The following is a 19813-nucleotide window of genomic DNA, read 5'->3' on the forward strand; positions in this document are numbered from 1 at the left end:
ACACCCACCCCCTCGCCCCACACAAACTCTGCACACTCCCCGTACTTTGCGCCCTTTTGTGCTGTGCGCAGGAAGTGATGTGAAAGGTATCTCGACAAGCCCCGACGAGACATATTGCGCGCACTCCCCTTTTGAAGCGAGTGTGAGATATTGGACCCAGTGCTCGGGGATTAGAATAGGGTGTTCCCTGTATTACAGGGGTGGATAGGAACACCAAGTGGCAACCAACAAATGGTGCTGACAAACAGTCATTTCTGTAGACTGACTCACTACCAAGGGTCAGTTCTCAAACCTCCCGCTTTGTAAAGTGCACGTGTGTGTGTGTGTGTGTGTGTGTGTTGGGAGGGGGGTGGGGGGAAACAATACTCGCTGAATGCCAAGATCGTGAAACTTCTGCTGAGAGGACGTGAAGGTTTGCTGTCAAACAAAAGGCTGTGGATTATGGCTGGATCCACTAACATTTCCAAAGCTGAGGGGGAAAGATATCTGTTAGATCAGGGATTCAAAGGATATGTAGCCAGGGCGGGTAATTGGAGCTGAGGTACAGATCAGCCATAATCTAATAGAATGGCGGAATAGGCTTGAGGGGCTGAAGGGCCTGCTCCTGTTCCTGTGAACAATACACTTCCCCATGCACCGGCGAGATTGTAGACATCTCAACAAAAATGGGTTGACAAAGCTGAACTGTAGTGAGAATACATTTAGAATAAGTTTACTGATCATTTTATACATTCATCATACAATATCTAGGATACGAAGTACTCTTGAATTTACAGTTTCACATGATATAGTTGCTCGTGAATGCTAACAGGCAGTTTCAAAAATAAAATTGCCAATACATTCAAGCAGTCTAAAGAAGCAAAAAAAAACTTTAGTCTCCATTAAGTAAAGCCACAGCTTTGTGTACTGACTGATTAAAAGGGCTGCAAACAGCACTTCCACAGGCTGACAAAACAATCATCGCAATACGCCGTCAACCTTCACAGCATTACTGTGGTGCCAATTGCAGTTCACTTACTTGTGTGCGCTTTTTTTTTACTCCTGTTTCTGCTCATCACAGAGTCCATCCACACTTTAGGGCAGACACACGGAGCCAGATTCATTGTTTGTCTTTGTTGGTCAGCCGGGTGTCTGACGCACACCGGAAACCCGTCACCGCGCTTAGAGTATCCAAACCACATATTGACACGCTCTACATGTGGGAATTTGCCTGCGTGAAGTCAGCTTGGTTGTAGTAGTGGCTCCGTCACTGGCCTTTTAAACCGACATATTAGACCTCCCCCCACTCCCAAAAGACAATCCTTTCAGAGGGAGAAGACATCAGAGACTTTGGAAGAGAATTGACTGTATATTTTGTGGGCAAAATATGACAGCCAATTGCACACCTCAGTGTCCCACACAGTCGTGGGTTGAGTGACTAAATTATTATTTTTTGGAGGGATTATTACCTTATTAAGCAATCCACCAATCGACTAACAACCGGGAACCTACTTGCTGCTAGGTAAACAGAGGCGTGAGGATTAAGGAAACTTAGCCAACGTTTCGCCCTGCCCGGGAATCAATCCCAGGTCCTCTCGCTTGCAAGGCGAGTGCTCTAACCACTACAGAACTCCACTCTACGAGTCTGGGAGAAATTATGCTACAAAAGGAGAGAAATTCTGTGGCTCTGGCTTTGGGGATAAATCCCGGTGCTTTGCAAACACTGACTTCAAAATAGAGAAAAATACGTAATTTACACACTTCATGTTGGCCTGACACTGCGAATGCAAAATAAAACACAATACTGTCAATGTTATTTACAAATTCTCTGTCTGTTTCATGTTAGCCACAACTAGTAGTCCCGCACCAACATTGTTGGCCAAATAGCACCTTTGTGGCTACTAGCTTTGTATTTGCAAATTTGTGACTTAATAATAATAATAATAATAAACACAAGTTATTTGACCGTTAATTACAATAGGTTTTTTTCCCCCTACAATTAGCATTCCCAAGATTCCCAAGGTTTCCGCAGAGCTACAAAAGGTATGTGAGGGGCAGGCTCCTTTTAAAGAACTGTCCTCACAACAAAGAGCAAAATGAACAGACACTATTATCATTCCACAATGATTCTCTTCAGTGTTATTATAATAGTAATAATCCTTGCATTTGAAATCTAGCCTTATCACGTCTTTGAGACACCGCAAAGCGCTTCAGAGAATATACTGTAAAGTGAATTGACTATATTTTGTGGGCGAAACGCAGCAGCCAATTGCGCACAGCAGTGTCCCACAAACAATCATGGATTGAGTCACCAAATTATTATTATTATTTTTGTGAAGGGATTATTACCACCGGAAAAGCGAACTGTCAATCGACTTGACAACCGCGCTCCTACTGTGCACATCCCATACAGGTCTGGGTGTGAGATTCAGAGCGCTCCAATCCTTAACAGACAGCATCAAGCCAGGAGGAATATTAAAACTTTTCAGAAAGAAAGTGGGTATGTTTCTTTTTAAAAAAAACAAATCTTTTTAAAACAAAATCTGATTACAACATAAGATTATCGAATGACACTCTCCCATGAATCAAATCCAATTCAAGTGCCATTAATGTTTTTAAAAAAAAGCATGAAACTTTATACTGATAGCTTCCTAAGGTGTACGTGTAGTTGTACGTGTGTGTGTGTATACACGTGTTTAAAACATATGCATGTTTTAAGTAGTAACACAATCAGGATATTACAAAAAAAAAGCAATTATAACCAGATAATTTTACCAGGTAATTGAACGGCCAGAGTTAAAAATAAATAACTGCAAACTTGAACTCACTTACTTTCGACTGAGCTTATGAAGGATTATTTAGTTTACAGACGGAAGGAAAGCGAACGCTGTTTTGGTTGAGAATCGGAGTACAGCTGCTCCCTGTCAGTATGGAGAGGTTACTCACCATCGAGTTACTGCCTTCAGATCACAGACACAATGAGCTTTACGGGACAATACCAAAAGATTCTGGTTTGATTCTGCTCCTTGTATCACAGGTTTCCGATCTAGTCCGAGGGTGTTTGTTTGCTGAATCACATGCTACATGCTCAACTGGAAGCCTTTCTCGTCTGCAGTTTGAATGTTCCAAGGCCCCGCTCGGGACTTTCTCCACTGCAATGCTTTGCTTTTCCTACGCAAACGTCAAGGCGTGAGAGCTCAACTCAGCTCAACGCTGGCTGCAGCCCCTGGTTACATAAGTGCTTTTCAAACGTCACAACGCAAAAAAAAATGTTTCTTTTAAAGAATTGGCACCACAATATCAATACTCCCATATCCTGCCACAATACAGAGCTTGGGGGGGGAAGAGTGGGGAGAAGAAAAGCGATGCGTTTTACACTGCCAGCCATTAACATTTAAAATAAAGCACAATATTTAAAAACTCTGCCCAGCAATAGGCACATCACCCTTCCTTTCAAATATACAGAGTAGTGGACAACCAGTTTGTATTGTGTAGACCAGCCCAGCGAGCGGCTCCTGCCAGTTCCCACCGAGCTCAACTACGTGTAAAAGATGATCTCGGGGACCTGGCCATCCTCAACAGACGTCCCGTTATTGTTCCCAGCAGCGTAACAGAAAGTGAAGACTGTCTTTGTGCCCGTGGTGGGAGACTCGTGGGTGACTTTACGCAGTCCTTTAGTCCCATAATGTGAATCCGGCCCCTGCAGGGGAAACAAACCGCAGAGGGACAGTTTTAAGAGTTGGCGGAAACCAACATTAATAATAGCATTTGATTATACAATAAATAATTACATTTGTGTAGCACCTTTCACATCTGAAGCTTTCAGTGAAGGAACATCCATCAATTCTGCCCCTCGATCTCCAACTTACCTTCAATGTAGCACATGCAGTATAGTTAACATTGGGCAAAATCTCCACCGGCTCCTTGAACATAACCCTGAATGTATTGGATGATCCATCACAACTAAAACCAGTATCATTCTGTCCCAAAATTGTGTTGCTGTCAGTGTGAATAATCTGGGGGGGAAAAGAAGAATACAGAACCTTATTAACAGTTAAGAAATCTGTGCAATCACCAACAGAAATGATCAATTCCAGCTCAATGATTTACTTCCCCAGAGAAACACTATTGGATGAGTACAGGCTGATTGTACTGGCTGGAACTCAGCAACAAACTGCACTGTACAGCACACAGCTACCTATTCCCCATCTCTTCAGGTCCCACCCCATCCACAGCTCAGGTGCCCAGCCAACAGCGTCAAGTGCTTTGAGAAGTCTTCCGGACGTGAAAGGCCCTACACGGATATGAATTGTATTGCAACAAAAATTGTCCACGCTTTCGCCACCCCTCCTCCACCCCTCTCTAATCCTTGCTGTGCTCAGAGTGGTCACTACAGAAGAGCATCCTCAAATAATGCTGGCACCTCAGTCAAGTCAGAGAACTTTGGCCCAGCCAAACTGGGCCAAAGAACTGTGACCTAACATCATGCACTTGTTCACTTCTATATTAGCAGCATTTCCAGAGCTGTTACAGATACGCCAAGTGGGTAATAATGCCAGGTTACCTGTATATTTACTTGATAGTCTGTGGGCCCGTGTATTGATCCGTACAAGCCAAACCCAACCACAAATATCCTCCTGTTTACAGTGAACCTATGGAATGAAAAATGAGTAACTCACATTAGAGGATTCCTTTTAGCTTCAGCTCTCAATATCAAATCAGGACAAATATAATCGTTTTGAAGCGCTTTTTGAGGCATTGTGGAGGGGGGCTCTCAGGGTGGAGGCTCGTACCTTATCCGGTCGCTCGTCCCGCTGTAGCCCCAGCGACTCTCCACTTGCTGGAAGCGGTTGATGCTGCATTCTTTGCCTCGTAAGCAGCAGCGAGGCCGATCTATAAACTCCACTCGGGGCTTAGGGTTGACTGTGAAATGCAGGAAGAGACTGACAACCTCTCGGTCAGTTAGGACTGCTGACTGTGCTGGGCCTGCAGCAACACAGAAACAGAGGTTTTGGAAACAAAACAGACAAAAAAACAAATGTTTTATACATACATACATACACACACATATATATACACACACACAGATATATACAAATATACTGATAAAATCCCTGCATACATACATATATATATAGCGCCTTATCACATCGTTGACCCATCTAAAAGCGCTTCACAGAATCTACTGTAAAGTGATGTGTTAACTTGGTGAGACTACAGAACGTCATACAAAGATGTTCACCCACAAAGTAGTCAATTCATTTTACAGTATATGTATAGTAAGTGCTTTGAGACATCTTGAAGACGTGATAAGCCTCTAGATCAAATGCAAGAATTATTATTATTCACTGAAGCAGTGCTGGGCGCGGAGAATGTTCCAATTGGTCTCACCTGCTGCAAACTCCTCGATGGTCATGAGAGGGAATCTGATGAGGGACAGAGCTTTCCCCAGGACTTTCCGCTTGTTCTCAGGAGTCAGTTGGAGCTGCTGTCGCTGACACTCGGCCTCCGCCCAGCGACCCACCGCGTTAAACAACCGGATCTCGCGAATCCCAAGCGTATCCCGTTCCAGTACAGCCATCAGGGTATCTGTAGGGAGAAACTGTGACATTACACACTGTCTAACCTTTATATATATATATATATACACACATATACACACACACACACATATATATATATATTCAGCCCTCAAGCCTGTTCCGCCATTCTAAAAGATTATACATTTAGGGATTTAAAAAGATAAAACTATTTTAAAAGAAGAATGAAAGGTGACTGTAGCTCTCAGGTGTGTTTACGTGAACGGTAAGTAAATTGTAATCTGTTGACAATACGTGAAACTGCATTGAATATGAACAAAATGTAAGTTCCAGGTCTGAGTAAGATACACATAGAAATGATTTAGCCTTCCTGGCTTATATTCCAAGTGATCTTGGGTTTGACGTAATAATCAATTTTAAATCTTGATTAACTTGCAGAATTTCAGAAAGGGCTTGGATTTCTGGCAAACCAGATTTTAGGAAGAATCCTGGTTTAGGAAGTAAGAGTCTGATTCTTACATTTAAACCTTTGCAAAAGCAGCAATTTTCCACAACGCACAACTTCATGTCAATGCCTGTTTAATTTCAAACATACAGTGACCTGGAAACCTAATGAAAAGCAGTTCATGCCATCTCATCTCACACTGCCTACCAACGCAGTTATCTTTTATCGCCCACCAGACAAGTCAATGTTTTGTTTAAGAGTTAAAACATCGATAGCCTTTATCGCTTACCTAAATCAATATCTGTGAAACCTTCCGCATTGATTGCATCTGAAGTATTTTTATCAATATTTTCCAGGCATAAGCTGGCAAGCTGAGGTTCATCAAAGAGCCTTGCCTGAGGAACAAAAACAACGGGCATTTTAGTCAACGCACGATTTATATTCAAGATGAGACTTTTCTGAGGCTGTAAGTCCCATCTACTGCTGTAGTTAATGGGTTTAAACACACATTATTTCACGTTACTCAAATATTGACTTTTTCTTTGAATAAAAGGCCATTCCTAAAATCATATTCCTCAGTAAGCTCCAAATATAGATGACAAAAAAGCGTCAAAAAGGTCAGGTCTCAAACCTATGTCAAGTGGAAGCGACTCTGTAACGTAACTGGCAATTAAGTGCAAGCTGAGAATCAAAGCTTGGACCCTGATTGATTACACATTAGCTTGAAGATCTCGGATAACTGCATCGGATGTTATAAAACTTTACTGTCTGGATTCAGATAATTAGCTCTGGAAAACGTTGCTGAGCCATTTACATCCAATACAGTGCTCCTCAGCAGAACATCTGTGCCTGATCCCAGTCCAAAGCCCCACCATTTTAGTCACATTGCAAGTCTCTGACAGGAATGGATTGCTTTCCCATTCCAACTAAATCCACCTAAAGGAAGTAGCAGCTTTTCCAAACCACTTCCCTCAGCGTTCTCGAGTTTGGCTTCAATATACAGAGTAAACAGTAGGTGGTTTCACCAGGACTGAGCGAGTGGCAGCACTCAAGTTTCACCCCTAAATATCATAAGTGTGGGATCCCGCGTTAGATCCTCGGCTTTTGTTTAATTAGCTGAACAAAAGCCTGGAAAGGAGGGGAAACAAAAGAGTATTATTGCACAAGCAAACATCTCATTGGTGCCACTGTGCAATCAATCATTGTAAACGCTAAGAAAACTCTACAGTCACTCTAAATGAATGATATGACCCTTTAAGAGGATCAGACTGTACAACAAAGCACTGAGTGCTGAGGAAAAGATTAACTTTCTCATGGAAAAGGTCCACCCAGCCAATTGTTTACCTTGGAAGGTTTCCACAATCAGCACAGGGTATGATCACCAGGAATGTTCCAGCTTCCCACTAGCTCCACTCCCTAAATTATAATCCACATCATCATAAGGTAATCAGCACAAGGGATCTGTACTAAATAACACTATGAATTTTCTGTGCAGGTTGAATCCTAATATTAAAATTCATAGGGCGCAATGCAAGGGACTTGCAAGTCTCAAACTTGCAAGTTATAACTAGTAATGACTAGTTTTCCCCGTGATTTTTTATTTTGCCTAAAGATTCAGCATTTCAACAGAATCCCAACCCAGAGAGCGCTGGAACTCAAGAGCTCACAAATGCAAGACATCTCCTCTCCCAAGCAGATGCACAAGGGCAGGGTTTTTCCAGGTTGCCAACAAGATCAGAACATAACGCTTTTAGCACACGGTCATTCAGGCGAGGCTAGGTACGATAATATAGTAACATAACAGGAATGATTTCAATCAGAAGCTCATTAGTCCATCAATTTCCCTCAGGATTCCTCCGACGTGTCTGATAACCCTTAATTGGGCAGGAACTTGTCTTGTTCCTTTTTAAACCCCTTTGTATTTCTCTCTCACCACTCGTGCTGATAGAATGCTCGAGGGCACACAAACACACACAGCGGAACACTTTTATGAGTTTGGGGTTGAACCACATTACTGAGATAGAGTAAATGAAGCCTTATTTCTGATAAGATTAGAGCTAATTCATTCAGAAGCCTCTCCGATGCTCTCCAGCCAAACACAATAATAATAATACTTTCATATGATACAGCGCCTTATCACATTTTCAAGACATCTCAAAGCGCTTCACAGGATACACTGTAAAGAGAATTAACTGTATATTTTGTGGGCGAAACTTCACCACCATCATATTAAATAAATAAATAAATAATCCTTGCATTTTGATATATTGGCAAGTGTTAAGCACCTGATAGTGGCATAAACAACAGCCAGCAGCTGCTCTTCATGAGAAAGCATTTGACAAATTGTGGGAAGGGAGAGGAGCCAGAGAGAGAGAGAGAGAGTGGTGTCATTTTTGTCCCAATGACATTGCTTATCAGTGCCACAATGACACATTTCCATGTGAAGCAACCTTTGTTTCTTTCAATGGAGCTATTGGGAATCGAAAATGAACGCAAACAATGAAAGAAAGTCTAACTTAACACTAAAAAAAAACTCTAAATATTTCTAAACCTGACCCAATTTTCAACACCAGACAGTCGAAAGGGCGACAAAGGTCTGCTAAATCAGCCCGCTCGCTCTGGATATTCTAAAGCAAACTTCCCCACAAGAGCTAAAACCAGACAGACATTGGTGCCCACAGCTGCCCTCAATATGGCAGAGCTGACAACAGTTGCAAGGGCACCTCCAGCATCGCTGAACAAAAATAGCATCCAGAATGAAAGGTGCCCGGCGAGGGAGCTCTGAAAGCTTCCCTGCGTGAGGGGTGCCATATAAAGGCAAGTTGTTGTAGTTCTCACCCATTTAATAGTTACTGTTAAACCTCCAGCAGTGGCTCGGTGGCTGCTGGGGTGGAATACTCCTTGGGCTGGTTGGTGGAGCCATGCAGGATAGCCCAGGTCAACGTGCTGTAGAAAGGTTCGCAACAACAACAACAACTTACATTTGTATAGCGCCTTTCACGTGGGGGAGTGACATGTCACAGTAACGTACGAACATCACTTGAGTTTGTTAACGGAGCTCAAAATATTTTGTTTTCTCCCAACTCCCTGTTTGCAGTCAAAAGCTCGCTTTCACCGCAAAACACGTGCACGATTATACAGGGGAAGGGCGGATCGAGAGAAAAGAATCACAGAACATCACTGCCGTTCACGAGCTAGCTCTGTGACCTTAGCAGCGGGCTCCTTCCACTCTCTTCCCCCAACCTCAGCCAAAAACAAGTCCTACTAACGTTTTTCACTAGAGCGCTTTGTCAATCTCTCCTTCCCTACCTCTCCCTCTCCAACTCGATCGCCTTCCTTAATTTCCTCGGCCCCGTTTAGTGCTCTCTCTCGATCCTCCCGGTTCCGTGGCCAGACGGACACGGAGCCCTGGTATCCAGGAGGCTGTCCCACGGCTGTGTCACCTGACACTGCGCACGTTTTACCACACATAGCTGTGTGCCTCTGCAATATCATCAAAAACAGTTTGGAGAAACTGTAAATTTAGCTCATTAGTGCCACAGCTATGTGTGGCATGATGAAAACATACACAGCGAGCAGCGATTTACCTACCCCAGTGTACTGACCTACAAGACAAACCCCAAGGCCACCCTCACACTAGTAGGTTTATTTCCCAGTGAAACACTGCCATTTGCCCGTGTGCCCTGGCCAACCATCCTCCCAGATTAATCAATCATTCGTCCCACAGTGTGGGACGTTGCTGGATCAAGTGGCTTCCACATTGCCTACGAAAAACAGTGGCTGTACTCCGCAGTAATTACCTGTGAAATGCAGGACTATTAAAATGCAAATACAAGATCTCTATAAAAACTGATTAGATTTTCCTAGCATGAGAGTCTGAAGGGATGAGATAATGTAGACCGTGATAAGCTGTTTTATGTTGTAACGAACAGCAGAACCAGAGGACACGGCCTGCGATTGAAGAGGGTAAATTCAGAACAAATCTGCGGAAACACTACTTCAGTGAGCGAGTAGTAAAGTATGGAATAGGTTCCCTCGGGACATGTTGGAAGCAGAAAATATAATTTGTTTCAAGAACAGATTAGAGAGTTAACCAAGAACTAACACACTCCAGTTAGATTCCCTGAACCACGATGATGACAGGTTTGATTTTGTCACTCAAGGCGACCACCTTTTCTCTTTTACCTCGACTTTAAGGAGGATAAAAATCTCTCTATTTTCTTCCCTGGTTCCTTCTGAACTCCCTGGAGTAATCATCAGCTGCGGCTAAATAATAGATGGCAACTGGTTCCAAGGGCTGTGCCTACACTTCTCTAATCCACCTTTTTGACAGAGGGAGAACAGGCACAAGCTTTCTCTTCCCTGCGCTGACACGAGGAGTGTCGGGGACTCAACTGACAGGGAAGTCAACCCAGCCCCCTGCCCCACGACCCCCCCAACCTGCTGTCCGGCATTTGATCACTGGCTTTCCAATACACTGCACCAGCCCGCCAATAATGAACACTTCATCAAACCACAGAAATTGCATTTTATGTTTTGACAGCCAAATCAAACCCACAATATATTTTTTATATATAAACAGAAAGTTTGTCCCTAACACTCACACATATAAGACCACTACATTTCAATGTCTAGATATTTAAGTTGCTTTCCATTTTCCTATTATAAACTGCCCAATATCAGATATTTAGACAGTGTAATCAGCACACTACTGTGTGCAAAAAGGTTGCCATGTTTCGTCCGCAAAATACAGTCAATTCACTTTACAGTATATCCAATGAAGCGCTTTGAGACGTCCCGAAGATGTGATTAGGTGCTATATCAAAATGCAAGGATTATTATAATTATTATTACAATACCAGTAGTGTCAAGGTTTTTTTTATAAAAAGGCAAATTCCTAGTTCTTTTTGCAAGATATTGGGGAACACTCCATCTTGATAGTCTTAAAAACAAGTAGTCGAGTTCTTCCAGTATCTGTGGGTGAAGGGGCAGTCTGCTACACAGGCCCGGCGGGGACTAGGATCAATCTCTGACAGCACTAAGATGACTTCAGCCATGCCCGCTGTACAGATGCTCTAATTGGAATGTTATCCAGTTCTCTGCTCTTATATGACGAGTGCCACTTGGGCGAGATTTTGGAGATCAGCCAAGTTAGTGTCTGTGGAACGTGCCAGCACGAGTCAGTGACTCAAGGAAGAAAAGCTTGAAACAACTGAATTTCACGGGACTGGATTTATTCACTTTACTGCGAACTGTGTCTCCAACGCCAATCACCTCCTATACTAACTGTGTCTCCAACGCCAATCACCTCCTATACTAACTGTGTCTCCAACGTCAATCACCTCCTATACTAACTGTGTCTCCAACGCCAATCACCTCCTATACTAACTGTGTCTCCAACGCCAATCACCTCCTATACTAACTGTGTCTCCAACGCCATCCATCATAAAACATCCATCAATCTGGTGGATCCCCTTACTGCAGTGGGGAATAAGCTCACACACACAGCACACTTTAGAATTCATCACTAAATAATAAAACACATCGATTTAGCCATGATGCATATCTACAACTTTCTATCCGCTTCCACTTTTCAGCACGGTAACCAGCAATTTGGGGGTCTGGGGGAGGGGGCCAGGGTGGGGGACGGGGATAGCAGGGTGAACGGGAAATTTTTGAGAGCTTATCTATGTTTATCACTTTCCCAGTTTCTCCTGCAGACACACACATATCACACACAACACTCAACACAGACCTTCCGACGTACCTGCGTAAGCAGCATGAAGGCATTGTCAGCTCGCAGGTTCTTCTTCAAGAACTCCACGCAGTGAGCTTCCAGGGCAGGCACTGCGTACTTCTTAGCAGTGTATAGTGTGGTCATAACAGTCTCTGGTCCAATCTGGACTTCGTCAGAATATAGGAATCTGTAAAGAGGACAGGATAGTGAGCAAGTTCCCAGAACGGACAGCAATCAGTGCTCAGGACTCATCTTGTGCAACTCTCAAAGGACATGATTTTTGATGCTGTAAATTCACAGGATTCAGCTTCCTAATGGCTATTGGTAACTTCATCCAACTTGGTGGAAACTTTAGTCTGTGCATTTAAGTGTTTACTTCAGTGGACAGTTTTGGGGAGCTATACATAGCCTAAAATGGGGAGGGTGGGGACAGATAAAGAGAATTGAAACTCTGATTATGCATCACATTGCTGTTTGGGACTGGCTGTGTTTGCCTGCATAACAAGAGTCACTACATTTCATTTATCAAAAGCGAGCATTATTTGACTGTTTATTTTGACTCCCTCTGACCTTTCAAAGCCCAACTTAAAAGGCATCTTTTCTATCGCATCAGTTAATTGTGAAGCGTTTCGAGATATGCCTCCTGACATAAAAGGGGTTATGACAATTGTTGACTTCCCGAATAGGACGCATTCCTGGGCAACTGTTTCCACCCGGTTGATTACATCCAACTCTCTGAAATCCAATTTCCTTGGAATATTCCTCCTCACCCAAAGCGAACTCTCGTGTGGGCGTCACTGTCACACATTAACAGCCGCGGTCACCAACCCAACCGCAGACAACGGTACACCGCAAAGCCACTCAACAAGTGAAGCGCTTTGCAGCCTGCGGACGTGTTGGGATAGTAGACCAAATATCGGGCAAGCGATATGTCAGCCCCATTTCCACATATTAATACAGAAGCGTGTAAGTCAAGAGAATGTGAGGCAACGGTGCGCCGACGTCGGCCGCAGGGACACAGCACCCTCTCCCCCCCCCACAACACAAAGTACCTCAGCATCAGTGAAAGGTGGGCCACTGTTTTCCCAAAGCATATAATGCATCTGCAAGTCAAATACAATCATCGTACAGCTGTACACATTATAACTGGGGGGGGGGGGGGGGGGCATAAAACCTACCAGGTATATAATACATAAAAAGTCCCCCCACACTTTTTTTTAAAAAAAAAGAGAGAAAAAAAAACATGACGGTGAGAAAAGAGCACAAAATGCAGCGAACATGACACCCGTTCACTGAGAGGAAAAGATACACAACACACACACACACACACACAGATGGTGATGATGGGGATTGGCTTTTGCCTACAAAAAAAACCCACAATGTGCCAGTCAGCCATTTTGAGCTGTGGAGGAGGCAGTGTCTGTCATCTGATGATGAGTTACCGCGTTCAGCTGCTCAGCACAGCAGAGGCCACTGACCTGCGTGAGCCCACCACCCCCCTCCCCACTCCCCCCCCCCCACTGCCCCCCTCCCCACTGCCAACCCCCTCCCCACTCCCCCACTCCCCTCCCTACTCCCCTCCCTCCCCACTCCCCCCTCCCCACTCCCTCCTCCCACTGCCAACCCCCTCCCCACTCCCTCCCTCCCCACTGCCCCCTCCCTCCTCCCACTCCCCACTCCCCCCACTCCCCCCTCCCCTCCCCCTCCCCACTCCCCCTCCCCCCTCCCCCTCCCCACTCCCCCTCCCCACTCCTCCCCCCTCCCCACTCCCCTCCCTCCCCACTGCCCCCTCCCCCTCCTCCCTCCCACTCCCCCTCCCACTCCCCCTCCCCACTCCCTCCCTCCCCACTCCCCCCCTCCCCACCTCCCCCCTCCCTCCCCTCCCCACTCCCCCCTCCCCCCCTCCACCTCCCTTTCCCACTCCCTCCCTCCCCACTCCCCTCCTTCCCGACCCCCCCCCCCCCATGGGTACCTTGATGGGCAAACTGGTCTCACACAATCTCCATTCATTCCCGCAACAGCAGCAACTGCGGGGGCTGTGGGGCTGTGCGGGGGCTGTGCGGGGGCTGTGCGGGGGCTGTGCGGGGGCTGTGCGGGGGGGGGCTGTGCGGGGGCTGTGGGGCTGTGCGGGGGCTGTGGGGCTGTGCGGGGGCTGTGGGGCTCTGTGTCTGTCTGTCCGCTCAGATGGAGAAAAGCAAATCCTCCCACAAAAAAAAGGGCGTCGTATTCCCTTTTAACCCTTTTACTGACGACCTTCGGGACCAGATTTTTAAAACCCGCGTCGACGCGGCGGCGGCGCCGTCTCTCACACACCCGCAAAAAGCCACAGCGGCGCACGGATCGGGCACCAGCGGTACTGACCCGCAATGTTAAACAGTATAACGCTGTGTGTGTGAGTGTGTGATGTAATGGTGGGCACATGTGTATTCAAATATACAATTATATATATGTGTGTGTGTGTATATATATATATGTGTGTGTGTTTGTGTATATATATATATGTGTGTGTGTATATATATATATGTGTGTGTGTGTTTGTGTATATATATATATGTGTGTGTGTGTGTGTATATATATGTGTGTGTGTGTGTTTGTGTATATATATATATGTGTGTGTGTGTATATATATATGTGTGTGTGTGTGTGTATATATATATGTGTGTGTGTGTGTTTGTGTATATATATATATGTGTGTGTGTGTGTTTGTGTATATATATATATGTGTGTGTGTGTGTATATATATATGTGTGTGTGTGTATATATATGTGTGTGTGTGTGTGTAGAGAGAGAGAAATATATCATAAAAACCCTAAGGCAGATTCCGTAATATACAATTATGTGTGTGTGTGTGTGTGCGCATAATTATACTAAATCCAATCACACACACACACACGTATGTATGTGTATATATATATAGAGAGAGAGACTGAGAAATGTATAATAAGACCCTAAGCAGATCCTCACACTCCTGACCTGCACTGAGGGTGTAATTAAGCTTCACAGTTGCAGTGATTTCCTGCAGCTGAAGGGCCGGGGCTGGTTTATTGAGATAAATTATAACATTATAAATACATGTGTGTGTGTCTGTGTATATATATATATATATACACACTGTGTGTTATATATAAAAATAAACTAAAGGCCTTATCCCAGCGCCCCTGACAGGAGGAAGATGCCGGTGAATCCCCGGTGTCTCCTCGCGGTGGAGGCCGAGGAGGAGGTGGGGAGGGGAGGGGAGAGGCCGAGGAGGAGGAAGAGAAGGAGGGAGGGAAGGAGGAGGCGATGAGGGGGTGAGGGGGTGGGGGGCTGGTGCCTGGGGAGAGCCTCGGGGCTCCGAGTAGAATGAGATCCCAGGGAGAGTGAAGCTGAGGTGGGGAGAGAGACACAGAGAGAGACACAACCACAGACACACAGAGAGACAGTGACAGAGAGAGAGACACATACACACAGACAGTGACAGAGAGAGAGAGACACACACACACAGAGACAGTGACAGAGACACACACACACAGAGACAGAGACACACAGACAGAGAGAGACACACACAGAGACAGGACAGAGAGAGACATACACACAGAGCGAGACAGTGACAGACAGTGACGGAGACAAAACAGAGACCGAGAGATAGAGACGGAGAGAAACAGACAGAGAGACACACAGACAGTGACAGAGAGAGAGACAGTGACAGACACAGAGACAGAGAGAGAGAGAGACAGTGACAGAGACACACACAGAGGGAGACAGACAGAGACCGAGAGATAGAGACAGAGAGACAGACAGTGACAGACAGACACAGAGAGAGAGACACAGAGAGAGACACAGACAGAGACAGAGAGAGAGAGAGAGAGAGACAGTGACAGACAGACACAGAGATAGAGAGAGAGACAGTGACAGACAGACACACACACACACACAGAGACAGAGAGAGAGACACACAGACAGTGACAAGAAAGAGAGAGAGACAGTGACAGACATACACACACAGACACAAACACAGAGACAGAGAGAGAGACACACAGACAGTGACAGAGAGAGAGAGACAGTGACAGACAGACAGACACACAGAGAGAGAGAGACACACACACACAGACACAGAGGGAGACGGACAGAGACACACACACACACAGAGACACAGAGGGAGACGGACAGAGACACACACACACACAGAGACACAGAGGGAGACGGACAGAGACACACACAGTGACAGAGAGAGACAGTGACAGACAGACAGACACACAGAGAGAGAGACACACAGACACACACAGACACAGAGGGAGACGGACAGAGACACACACAGACACAGAGGGAGACGGACAGAGACACACACAGTGACAGAGAGAGACAGTGACAGACAGACAGACACACAGAGAGAGAGACACACACACACAGAGACACAGAGGGAGACGGACAGAGACACACACAGACACACACAGACACAGAGGGAGACGGACAGAGACACACACACACACACACACACAGAGCCCCAGTCCGAGCCCCCGGGGCCGGGGCGGGTCGGGTCGGGTCGGGTGGTGGCGGCGGGTCGGGGGGCACTCACTTGAGCAGCGCCAGGAAGGCCGCGGGCTCCACGTCGGGCAGCTCGATCTCGCTGGAGGTGGTGGCCATGCCGCCGTTGAACATGGCGTCGAAGACGGCGCTGCCCACCGCCAGCACGAAGCGGTGCGCGGGGATGCGTTGGCTGCCCACGCCCTTCCCCACCAGGAAATGCACGTCGCTCAGGATCTCGTTGTTGAAGAGGAAGGCGAAGCGCTCCTTGACGGTGGTCTTGGTGGCCTGCCAGTTATACATGGGCTCCCGGTAAATCACCACAGCCGACACGGCCCCGGGCCCGGCCCCGGGCCTGGACACCGGCCCCGGCCCCGCCGCCCCCCCGCCCCCGCCGCCCGCCACGGCAGCCCCCGCCCCGCTGGCCAGGGTCGGGCTGCCCCCCGCTCCGGTTCCGGCTCCCGCCGAGGCCGCCGCCCCCCCCGAGCCGCCCGGCGGGAGGTTGACTCGGCTGCAGGCGCTCAGGTTGCTCCCGCCCGCCGCCATCTTGGAGACGCGACTGTTGACAAGGCGGCGGCGGCGGCGGCGGCCGAGACACACACCCTCACACACACCCTCACACACACAATCACACACACAATCACCCTCACCCTCATACACACCCTCACACACACCCTCACACACACAATCACACACACACTCACCCTCACACACACACTCACCCTCACACACACTCACCCGCTCACACTCACCCTCACACTCACCCTCACACTCACCCTCACACACACACTCCCGCTCACACTCACCCTCACACACACACTCACACACACACACTCACCCTCACACACACCCTCACACTCACCCCCACACACACCCTCACACACACCCTCACACTCACACTCACACTCGCTCACACACACCCTCACACTCACACTCACACTCGCTCACACACACCCTCACACTCACACACACTCACACTCACACACACCCTCATACTCACACACACACACACACACACACACACCCTCACACACACTCACACACACACCCACACACACACTCACCCTCACCCTCACCCTCACACTCACCCCCACACACCCTCACACACACCCTCACACTCACCCTCACACCCTCACACACACCCTCACACACACCCCCACACTCACCCCCACACTCACCCCCACACACACCCCCACACACACCCCCACACACACCCCACACACACCCCCACACACACCCCCACACACACCCTCACACACACCCTCACACACACCCTCACACACACCCACACACACCCTCACACACACCCTCACACACACCCTCACACACTCGCCCTCACCCCCACACTCACCCCCACACACCCCAATACATACCCTCACACACCCTCACACTCACCCTCACCTCGACACACACCCTCACACACACACCCACATTCACCCCCACACTCCCTCACTCACCCCGACACACTTACCCCGACACATACCCTCACACACACCCACACCCTGACACTCACCCTCACACACTCCCTCACACTCGTCCTCGACACTCCCTCACACTCACCCTCAACACACACCCTCACACACTCACCCCGACACACACACTCACCCCGACACACACACTCACCTTCACACACACTCACCCTCACACACCCCGACACACTCCCTGACACACTCCTTCACACTCACCCTCAAACACTCCCTCACACTCACCCACTCCCTCACACTCACCCACTCCCTCACACTCACACACCCCGACACCCTCACCCTCACACACTCCCTCACCCTCACACACACCCCGACACACACCCTCACCCCGCCTGTCACACTCACTGCCTGTCACTCACACACACACTCACTGCCTGTCACTCACACACACACACTGCCTGTCACACTCACACACACTCACTGCCTGTCACTCACACACACACACTGCCTGTCACACTCACACACACTCACTGCCTGTCACTCACACACACACACTGCCTGTCACACTCACACACACACACTGCCTGTCACTCACACACACACACTGCCTGTCACACTCACACACACTCACTGCCTGTCACTCACACACACACACTGCCTGTCACACTCACACACACACTGCCTGTCACTCACACACACACGCTGCTTGTCGCACTCGCAATCCCCTCACCGCACACACTCCCATCGTTAACTAACAAACTCTCACTACACACTCACCGACTCACAAACTACACACACACTCCCTCGCACCACAGCGCACTCTCACACTCCCTGACACTGACACACTCAATCTCTCCCGATAGTCACACAGCGACTCCACAAACAGATCCACCGACTGTCCGACCCCATAGTCTTTCCCTCAAACACACTTAAAGTGTCCTCTCCCGCACCAGACTCCGTGACCCTATCCCCCCCATCCTTGACCACTGGCTTCCCACCACACAGAGGATACGGTACACGATCCTGGTCCTCACCTTCAAAGCCCTCCATGGTCCTGCTCCCCCCCCGACCTCCTAACTCCGTACCATCCTGCTCGCTCCCTCCGCTCAGCGGCTTCCGGTCTGCTTCATGTCCCCCGCCTCGCTCGCCCTACTATATGCGGGCGGGCCTTCCGCCACTTTGCCCCCACCCTCTGGAACTCCATCCCGCATTCCCTCCATCTCGCCCCCTCCCTTGCCACCTTCAAGACCCACCTCAAGACGCTCCTCTTCGACCGTGCTTTCCATCTTCCTGCTTCCCTCCCACCCCCCCCCACTTAGACCCTGACCCTGAGCTCGGGTCCGTAACTCTTTCTGTCCAGTGCCTTGGGACATCTTCCTGACATGGAAGGAGCTATACACATGTAATTTTGTTGTTGTTGAAGAGCTCAAAAATTTGTTATATAAATACAAGGGCGTTATATAAACACAAGTTGCTGCTGTTGTTGGACTCAATCTCACTCACACAATGTCCCTTTAGGTATAAACTCCCTCCCTCGCTCCCACTCGCACACTCACTCCCCCTCGCGGACTGAGCCCGAGAACAAGTGGCTGTTCAGCGAGGACCATGACGGTTCAGGTGCAGTAACGTCAGCCCGGCTCAGTTCCACACACTCACCTCCGAGGCAGAGCAAGCGAGTTCAAGCTTCATTCACGTCAGGGCTTAAGAGCCTCGTGATCTTGGCTGACTTTCCAACTCAGTGGTTACAGGCATAGTCTGGGAACCCCATCAGAGACACAGAGACTCACTCACCTCCCTCCCTCACTCACTCACTCACAGAGAGTAATCCACAACCTTCTGACTCGAGAGAGGAGAGTACAGGCCAGCAGAGACCTGTGTACAGCAGCCACCAGGTGGGGCACGGTCTTGTCATTGTAACTTTTATTCATAAAAACAGTTAAATGGGACCAGAACAGAAGCTGATGGCTCATTGGGGATTCATTCACATCATCACTCAGTATCTCTGCGCACCCACCGCCCCCTGTGAGCATGGTTTCTCTCTCTCTCGCTCTCTCAGGTACGGTGTTAGATATGACATGGAGCCACATGTTAAACAAAATCTATTCATTTCCCCTGAGAGAGTTGCAAACCAATAAGTGTGTGTGGCAGCTTTAATGCACTCTTTGCAGCCAGTACAGCACACAAC

At 47.8% G+C, this 19813-nt stretch overlaps 1 protein-coding gene across 3 annotated transcripts; it reads right to left on the reverse strand.

Moving 5' to 3' along the window:
• Positions 1-1569: 1569 nt before the first annotated feature.
• LOC103189930 (BTB/POZ domain-containing protein 2) lies at positions 1570-19424 on the reverse strand. 3 transcript variants are annotated; one of them, XM_042342691.1, is made up of 10 exons: positions 19285-19424; positions 16257-16492; positions 11732-11888; positions 9274-9447; positions 6254-6359; positions 5371-5568; positions 4773-4965; positions 4544-4631; positions 3849-3995; positions 1570-3679 (listed from the first exon to the last, which is right to left on the reverse strand). In XM_042342691.1, exons 1-10 carry the CDS (start codon positions 19315-19317, stop codon positions 3518-3520), a joined length of 1494 nt encoding a protein of 497 aa, XP_042198625.1. In that variant the 5' UTR covers positions 19318-19424; the 3' UTR covers positions 1570-3517. The 3 variants fall into 3 exon arrangements, with proteins under 3 accessions (XP_042198625.1, XP_042198626.1, XP_042198627.1); XM_042342692.1 differs by lacking the exon at positions 9274-9447; XM_042342693.1 differs by lacking the exons at positions 9274-9447; positions 19285-19424 and having other exon boundaries at positions 16257-16574.
• Positions 19425-19813: the final 389 nt, after the last annotated feature.

This window comes from Callorhinchus milii, unplaced genomic scaffold (assembly GCF_018977255.1).
Source record: "Callorhinchus milii isolate IMCB2004 unplaced genomic scaffold, IMCB_Cmil_1.0 Scaffold21, whole genome shotgun sequence".
Classification (NCBI taxonomy): Eukaryota; Metazoa; Chordata; class Chondrichthyes; order Chimaeriformes; family Callorhinchidae; genus Callorhinchus; species Callorhinchus milii.